This window comes from Camelina sativa, chromosome 17 (assembly GCF_000633955.1).
Source record: "Camelina sativa cultivar DH55 chromosome 17, Cs, whole genome shotgun sequence".
In the NCBI taxonomy this organism is placed as follows: domain Eukaryota; kingdom Viridiplantae; phylum Streptophyta; class Magnoliopsida; order Brassicales; family Brassicaceae; genus Camelina; species Camelina sativa.
This window is the reverse complement of record NC_025701.1, coordinates 33346522-33356319: the sequence shown is the minus strand read 5'-3', so window position 1 is coordinate 33356319 and position 9798 is coordinate 33346522. Positions and strand designations below refer to the sequence as shown.

General features: G+C 31.1%; 2 protein-coding genes across 2 annotated transcripts; both read right to left on the bottom strand.

The window, feature by feature from the left end:
* On the bottom strand, positions 548-1859 carry LOC104758770 (ubiquitin-like protein ATG12B). Its single transcript, XM_010481712.1, has 4 exons — positions 1770-1859; positions 1567-1625; positions 965-1053; positions 548-768 (listed from the first exon to the last, which is right to left on the bottom strand). Exons 1-3 carry the CDS (start codon positions 1801-1803, stop codon positions 994-996), a joined length of 153 nt encoding a protein of 50 aa, XP_010480014.1. The 5' UTR covers positions 1804-1859; the 3' UTR covers positions 548-768; positions 965-993.
* LOC104758769 (protein BIG GRAIN 1-like B) lies at positions 7015-8467 on the bottom strand. The gene has a single exon (XM_010481711.2). It carries the CDS (start codon positions 8293-8295, stop codon positions 7159-7161), a length of 1137 nt encoding a protein of 378 aa, XP_010480013.1. The 5' UTR covers positions 8296-8467; the 3' UTR covers positions 7015-7158.

The following is a 9798-nucleotide window of genomic DNA, read 5'->3' as shown; positions in this document are numbered from 1 at the left end:
GATGGTGATGGGGGTGGTGGAGGAGGAGGAGGAGGCGGAGGTGGGGGTGGCGGTGGCGGAGGAGGAGATTGTGGAATCAAAGGTGGTTCCTGTGATTCGACGAGGAGGAAGACATGAAACGTGAAAAACAGAGCGAGGATCAGAATAATGAAGCTCCGAGATCTGAAGAGACAATGCAGAAGAAAACCCATTTTTGTAAATGTGATTGATATCAAAAACGGTCTTCCTTGGTTGTCTTCGTCACCGGAATCAAAATGTGTGTCATCTGTAGGGAAAAAACATAACTTTCTCTGTTTTGTCGGAAATTACAAGTCTCCGTTTTCAGAAGAACATGGATGTCACGATGGTAAAATTGACCCAAAGAATACTACTTTGAGAGAGATGGTAAATTTCCCCGGGAAAACTCAGAGAGGGAATAACGGATTAAGGCTAATTTTGGTGAAAATTAATAAGTTAGTTAATTTTCCGGTAAGAAAACTGTTTAGATTTTTGCAAGTTAGTTATAACTCTAATAACATATTATTGTTTTGTTTAAAAAAACCAAAACTGTTCAATCATTTGTTATATTCAAACAAACTTTGTCATTTGTCACATTATACAACATCTTCATATGTATGGAAGAAGTTACTTATACTATGATATGGTCTTTATGTACATGTATTTAGGGTAAAAAGTATCAATTACAGTGCTATAGATTATGTACATACAGCAACTTTCATCTGAAAAGTCTTCTTCTTTTCCAACAAAGCAAGCATCTAGTGTGTGACCCTGAAAGAATAAAGCTCTCAAGATATAAATTTACTTTATAGTCATGCTCATATACGATTAACTTCATCTTACAGTTATGTAAAGATGTGACTTAGATTAAACCAGAATGCTAAGTTGAAGTTCAACAGAAGACACACAGCATCAAAGTTTTGTAGATCAAAAGAAAGAGAGTAACAGTAAAAAAGAATGTACTTACACAGCTTGAGAATTATCTAGTATTTGGTTTTATCCCCATGCCATGGAACAAGCATAGTTTACCACCAATTTACCGTCAAATCCAAAGTTCTGCAAATACCAAAACCAGAAACCATGTAAAGCAAATCGAAAACAGAGATTCTTGATCCACAACACATAGAGATTAGAAAAAGACTTTACATTATAAAGATCATTCACTGATTCATCAGGATTCGGCGAGAACGCACTATTCACATAGACAAACTTTTACCCAAACAAAAGAGCAATGTCAGACCGATTATAAAAGATTCACATACACATATTGAGAAGAAGCTGAGTGTACACATACCAAAGAGCAATGTCAGTCCCTGGAATCTATTACACGCAATCGCACACAACATTCACAACACAAAAAAAAGATCAATAAAAGTATGAATTGAGTCAGAAAGATTCTGCCTAAATCTTGAACTAGTAAGCCAATATTACCAAACAACAAGACTCAAAACCTCACATCAACACTCTAATTCATCAAGTGAAAACCAAATATACATGAGATGATCCCATTATGGAAGAATTGATAAAACAAAACCCTAGTTTGAGAGGAAGAGTGATATAAGATTCTACCTTGAACTTAGACTGTTTGAGTATAGGAGCACCTCCTGTAGCTCTCAGATGAACAACAACTGTAACAGAAAGATAAACCCTAGAATACATCAAACTAATTCCAATTTCCTGATTTTACGTATCTGGATTGTTATGTAACGATAGATTCATGGATTTAATCGATAAAAAATTTCGAGATTTCATGGATTAATCAAAAGATTCACCTTTCCGAACAGAGCTCGGCGACTCCGTCGCCATTGATGGTTTTACGGCCGTAGCTGGTGATGAAGAAGAAGAAGACGTTACTCTGTTTTTTTTTTCGTCTATTTCGGAAAACAAATTGAGGTTACGTTTTGGGCTTTTAAAAGTCCTTGTTTAGATTGGGCTTTTTGTTAATTATGATCCACCCTTTGAAACTAATTTTAAAATCAACTTTTAATTAGCTAATGATTTTTCAGATCCAAATGTATTTACTAATTATTTTTTATAAATCTTATTATATTAAGCTTAAAGGATACCATTATTAAAAAAAAAATCTATATTTTTTCTTTCGAAAATACAACAATACTAAAAACTAAATTCTTCCAAGATTAAACTCTAAATCCTAAAACTAAACATCAACCCATAAATCCGAAATATTAAACAAAATCAAAAATTTTAAATTATAAACCCTAAAAAATTATTTTAATAGGCCTGTTCGGATTCTTATTGCTAGCGACAACAAGTAGCGACTAAAAATTACTCTATTATAAATTTTTGGAAAGCAAGATCTAGGGAGAGTACAACGCTGGTGTTAATATTGGAGACACTGCAACTCACCAAAACAGTCGCCGAGAAAACCAGCGACACCTGTGATAGTTTTAGAATTAAATAGGTGTTAATGTAAAGTGATGCCGATTGCCGATGATGAAAGACGTGACGTTGAATTTTTTGGTCGTTTATCTCAATTCCGCGACAAAAAAAAAAAACAGAGCTAACGTTTGTTGTATTTTTGGGGAAAAACTCTGCAAAATATTAAACAATAATGTTTGTGGTATTCTCTTACTTAAAATCTATTATCGATTCTTATAATTTGAATACAGAAATTCATTTTGGATAAAATTAACGACAACTTTTGATTGGCTAAGACCCGTATGAAAACTATATTGTAATTTTTTCTAATATTTTCTTTTTTTTTTGTGGTATATTCACCCAACAGTTTCTGCAATTGATTTGGGTAGAATTACTATCGTCATCGAGCATATATACAAGACAAGCTCTACATGCCTCTTTGAGCATGATTTTCAAAATTAATTTTATACTCGCAGAAAATTTTATTTATGTAACGTTTACATGTATTACAGAAATGTTGATTACAAATCTATAAGAAAGAAATGTCGAAAATAATAACAAATCAATTATGTACTTGAAATATCATTTAATTTGTCTCCATCTCAACTTGTGGCATATGATTAAGAAAGAAAAGGGAAAAAGAGAAAGGACAAATTCAATAATTGTACCGATAGAGAAGAGAGTTTGGACTAATCGACCAACAAACAGCAACAGCAACTATTATTATTTGTCTTAATCCATCCAAAGTTGATGCATCTGATATATAACCTAAATGTTGTTGTTGGATCTTTCTAAATTCAGCAAGTCAGCATTATTGAAATCGCTAGTTATAAGGTCTAGCTAAATTACTTCTCACGAGGAACAACCTACATTCATTATTGGGACTGATTAATCTCGAGTAATGTATTCACTACTACCAAGTACCAACCATTTTACTTTACTGAAAAGAAACATATACAGTAGTATATAATATTGGGATCAATGTAATTTGTGATTAGAATCTTTCTTCTATAATGAAAACATAAAACAACAAAAAGAGTAGAAGAAATGAAAAAAACACACACNAAAAAAAAAAAAAAAAAGAAAAAAAAAAAGAGGAAGGTGAGGAGGAGAAAGAGACGTTGATACGACGCCGTGTCTTCTTTTACATAAAAAAGCTGCAAATCAGTGACTGACAATCATCTTCTCGGGCATCCAACAAAACATTCTTCTTTTTCTTTGTTTTCTCTTGGGGTTGAGCGTATTTTCACATTTCCACATTTTTATTTTTAAAATATAATTTTTTTTTGTCAACAACATAAAATATTATTATAAGTTATATTTATAATTTCCTATCAAATGTATCATTTTTTAATCTGATTTTCAAACTATTTTACCAAAACAAAAAAATATATATATTTTAAGACTTTAAGTTCATTTACTAAATACAAGGGAACCAAAAATCATTGGAGGCATTTTCAAAATTATCTTTTATTCTATGTTATTCTTCAAAAATATTTTTTATGTTGTTTATTTTCAAAAACACACATTTTTAATATACAAAATCACTAAATTCTAAATCTTAAACCCTTATACTAAATTTTACCCCTTTAAAACTATATCCTGAACATAAAATAGAAAACCAAAATCTAAAAGAAAAAGTTCTAAGAATTAATTTAACATATTTTAATTGTGTAAAAAATAGTAAAAATGAAAATGTTCAAAAAAATAGTATATTTGAAAAATGATATCTTAAGAAAAACATTTCTAAGAAATATTTATGTTGTTCAAAAATGGTATTTTTAAAAAGTGACATAAAAATGATATTTTTAAAAATGCTCCAAATTATTAATATTTTTCCTTTGTTCATGTATATATATACAAAACAAAAATAATTTTGTTCCCAAAAGATCAATTTTAATGGCATAATATGACTAATATTATTATTAAATAATATTATTTAAACTGAACAAAAAGACTAAAATATAACATATACATATTTATATATTTCTCACAAATTTGTCAAGGATACAATTTGAACAAATAGACAGACTTGTGTGGAAAAAAAGAGCTCTTGATTCTCATGCTCAACAATTATAAAATAAAATAAAATAAAAAAATAAAAGTCAATATAGGTCATATATGTGAAAGAAAATAATGGAGCAGTACTGTTACTTATTACTGTTTTCTTTTTTCAAAATTGTCCAGCTTATTATTATGAGAGCCCACCAGGTGACGTGAAGAAGGAAGATTATTTTTTGCTTTCTAGTATAGGGATCGGACAAAACAGGACAAAACAAAAGAGAAGAGGAGTTCACACGTGTGCACGCGCGACAACCACTAGACATAAACTGGCCACCCGTCACGTGCGGGCTAAAGTCATATCCACTTGTTTTGGTCTCTCCACGTGCCCTCTCTTTATTCGTTTTCCTCTCCTGTCTCTTTCATTTTTTTCCTCAAAACAGTTTTACTCAAACACCATCGCTGTATCTATCAGATATGTACGTGCTTGTTCGTAATACGGACCATATCATTTTTATATAATCGTATTAATATATGGTTTTATAATGTCTTAGTCAACAAATGGACAAGAGATTAGTCTCAAAACCTAACCAAACTTCGTCTGCTTAATTTTGGTCCGCTACAAAGTACATCTGTAACTAACGTGATTATATACTTACATGGCTACATATATTCACGGAGCTATATGTGTGGTTTCCAATGGATTAAGGCAATGTGAGTGCATGAGAATGACGAGTCGTGCATGCATGGTTGTTATGGGACATGGTATGCCCCTTCACTCTTTATTATCAGATATACGTATAGTATATATGATATGTAGTTGTCTAATTGCTTTTACTGATTGATATGTTCACCAACTTCTTGCTTATAGTGCCCACCTGAAAAATAAATTTAAATATATTTACATGTATAAGATTTCTTGCATTGATTTGTTAGATAGTCAGAAGTCAAAAGATTATTTGCATATTATTAGATTAATGGAAACATATCAGATTTGATATAATATACTATGTAATATCAGGTAAAACATCGTGTCATTAATTAGATAGTTTATTTGTTTAAAATACACGTGAAATCAATAACTTATTTAATGACACGATGTTTAAAATACACGTGAAATCAATAACTCCAATTTGCTACGATTTATATATGTTGCCGCAAAAACTTATTTTGCAAATAACTTTACAAGTAACTCACAAATTTTGGTTCTCTAGCAAATCAACTAGTATTTTCTTTCCTTAACACTTCAATTTTGTTGTTTCAACTGTATGTTAGCTCTCTAAATATTGTTGTCCAACCGGAAAACATTATGGATTATTACAACAATATCTGATTAGCATAATCACGCAGGCCTCGCTTAAACATGAACTGATGACTTAAGAATTAAAACTGAGTAGTTTTCATGGGGTTGATATGTTTATAGTGGTGGAAATTAGGATGCATAATTTAATGAAAACTATGATCATTTATAGTAATTTATTAAAAAAAAAAAAAGAAGAAGAAAAAAGTGATCTTATACTGTGTGTGTTGTTTGTTCCCTTTGTATAGGAATTTTTTTGTGGCTACGGATTACTCATTTTGCTCTTCTTAATTGTTTCATACTTTAATAAAGTGTACTTATCAAATTAAGAATGTTTGAATAGCTTTATTAAGTGTATCGTATCATGCTGCTATGATTAGGGGCTATTATATATTTAACCTTTCTTATTTATGTACATATACGATGAATTCATATTTGGATTCCGACTTAAGTGTCTTAGAGTTATTACTTTAAGATGCATAGTGTAAGGACCATTTGCTAAATTTTAACATACATATGGTAGGTAATTAGTTTTAGATGATATCATGCGTATAAAGGGCATGTAGTTTAGAAATATACGAGAATGTCATGCGTATAATCCAACTGTGATCTTGAAGTCGCACACTTGGGACAAAAACAAAGCCAACGAAAAAAAAAAAAAAAGATTGGAACGTTAGTAAAAAAGAGAGAATCAAATTATTGGATACTCTTGTCCATGACATTTGAGACCATGTCTCTTTCACTCTTGTCCCCCTATATCTTATTGATCATAATTAGTATTTAGTAACATCAAATCAAATATTCTACTTTCCTATATTTTTTGTTTTTTTTTTTAAAGTAGCGTCAAAGAAAGTAAAAACAACAGAAGCATTGGTAACTGAATTCCAACTTGGGCGAGATTAAACGAAATTAAAACGATATGGTTAAAATTTTGAAAACTTAATTACATAATTCCAATAAATAATGTATTTTGTTATGAGCTATCCGTTAAAAAAACATGCAAGTTTTTGTGTCACCAATAGGATCATCACCACGGTTAGAAATATAATGTAAACATAATTCTATATAAATATATATTTTGATTGGTTGTTTAGTAGAAATAAAAAACAAAAAATGAAAATAAAAACCATAACACATACTGTATATAAAGATTGATGAGTGGATCCCATCAGGTGACCTGAAAAAAAAAAAATTCAACTTCCCTTTGCTGTCCGAATTGATGACAAAGGTAAGAAAATCTGCCTTTTGCTTTATTCAATTTTCAACTCATCTTCGATTACCAAACATGTTCGTTCGTCTCTGGCGCCTCTTGATTTCGAAGTTGTAATTTCAATTAGTAATTTGATAAATTCCAAATAGCTGATCAATAATCTAATTAGTAGTAATACAAAACTCACAAGTTACTCGTAACACACTATCAATTGAAGTCTATAACATATGATACTCACTTACTAGAAACCAAGTAATAAAAATTATTATAATCATCTAGAAATAATACGATTCGTGTTTAACCGAGTTGTTTCGTAAACCGGAAGCTCTTCTCGATACCTATCGATTCCTATCGCCGATAAGTTATCCAATTCGAACAGATCAGAGCTCGTGCAACTCAACGCATCATCATCATCATCCTCGTCTTCATCTTCTTTTTCGTCTACATCGTCGCGGGAGACTTTGACAACGTCTTTGTTACTATTCTGGTAAGTTCTAAGAAGCTCCTTAGCTGCTTCGATCACACGACGATTCTCTTCCATCACTCGGATCTCTAGAGTATCAAAGTTTCTATGATGGCGAGTGGATTCATCATATTCACGTACGTTGTTGTTGTTGTTGTTGTACTTGGAGTTGGAGTTGGAGGAGTCTTCGTCGAAGATGACGTTGACGGGACAAAACCTAACGGATCGTTTCGATTTCTCGCTAGACGACGGCGTTTTACTCAAGCAAGATCTAGAGAAGGACGACGCGGAGGAGCACGTTGTGGTGGTGGTCGACGACGCCGCCGCAGTCGCGGAGTTGACGGTGGTGGTGTTGATTTTGTTAAGTTTTTTGGTGTTACCGGCGCCGGTGAAAATAGAGTTGAGAAAAGTGGCGAGACGACCGCCGGGAGAAATGGGTTGTTTGACTTTCTTGAGATCGGTGTAGATCCTGAACGCTTTGGATTTGGTTTTGAGAAAGCTTCCTCCATGTTCTTGTTTAGTGTTGTTATTAGGTCGTTCGACGACGGTGGTTCGGATCGGTTTGGGGTGGTGAGAAGAAGAATGAGTAGCCGGAGAGGATTTAGAACGTCGGTAGAAAGAGTCAGACTCAGAAGAAGAGAAGCCACCGCTGGAGTCGGAGGAGGTTGAGGTAGTAGTAGAGGAGAGCTTGAAGAAGACAGGTTCTTGTTCTAAGTTTTTTTTAAGATTCCTGGATTTGATGAAACCGTCGGCGGCGGCGGTTGTTGTGCGGCGGTTGGAAGAAGAAGAAACGCGAGCAGTTTCGTCGCGGGTCTGATGCTTAGTTTTTCTCATGGAGGAGGAGTTAGGAGAAGAATCGTCGATGGAGCGGTAGATTTGGTCGAGGAGAGAAGAGGAGAAAGAAGGATGACGGTGGTGGTGGTCTAATGGTTCCCAAAGATCCATGAGAGCAAGAAGAAGTGAATGATTTTTTATAGAGGAAGAAGGGGGGAATGATAGTGTTGGGAATCTGGTGAAGAGAGAATGATTAAGAGATAAGAAGAGAGCACGCTCTGTTTTCTTTGTCTCTGTTTTGCTTTGAGAGAGAGAGAGAGAGTATCAGAAGAGTGTGTAATGTGAAATGAGGTGATGAAGATGAAGATGAAAAAGAAAAGGGGTATCTATCATTCAATTACTATTCACTGCCACGTGTTATTTTCATTTTTGCATATTAAATTGTTTTTTTCTTAGGTGGAATTGGGTGCCAGGTTGGAAAATAGTTGTTGGCAACTGATTTTCATTTTAAACATTTTTTGTCAGAAATATATTTAGTTCTTCAACTTATTGCTTGTGGTAATATGTTTCAAATTACTCTTTTATTATTATTACTAGATTAAGACCCGTGATAGAGCAAGGGTTGAAATTCACTTTATTTATATTGTAATTTTTATATAAAATATAATTTATGTGATTGTTTTTAAAAGTTTTTTTGGATAAAACATTATGTAGTAAAATCATATGCTTAAAAAAGACACATATTTTGTAAATTTTATATTGTTAATGATTCTAGATAAGTACCCGTGCTATAACACTGATTAAATTTTATTTTATACAAAATTTTTGTATATTTTATATTTTAAAATAAAATTTTAATATGTTGTATTATTTTATACGTGGGAAGTTATTTCAACAATGTATATTCTATATATGACTTGAATGTCATTATATGACATAATTTTGTAAACTTAGTTTTTAAAAAGTGAGTTATTAAATTATGAGTAATTTAATATATATTGTTATACTTTTTGTTTTAATATACTTGTTTTCTTAAAATTATTTCATATTATAGTGACATATTATTGACATTGCTATAACAAATCAATTTAGATTGTTTATAGTTTCTAACTTTTATATCAAGTTTTAATATTTTAAAAATATTTCAAAATAAATTATTTAAAATTTATTCTATTATATAATATTATATAATTCAACAAAAATATGAAATTGAATTTAAATATTCAAATTTTGACCCGTTATTCAGTAAATTTTTTAATTCAATAGATATTATTTTCAAAGAATAATATTACTAAAGCTTGAATGTTTTATAGATTGAACAATTTATATTTGTTTTTAAAAATTCAACTTATGGTATATCCGAAAATAAAACTATTTTTAATTATAATAAATAATATGATAATTTATTTGTTTCACAAAATAGACTCATATATAAAAATGAGAGGTGAAATATAATGATAATTAAAAAATGAATATGTTAAGTTAGATATCAAAAGATTTTATATGATGAATAATTTAATAAAGAAAATTAATATTGTAAGTTAGATGATATCAAATGATTTTTTAGAATATTCTCTTTAAGATTTTCGGAAACAACCTGTTCTAATAATAAAATCTTCCAAAAATAAAGTAAAGTTGCACCAACTATTTAACTTGTAACCAATTAATCTATAA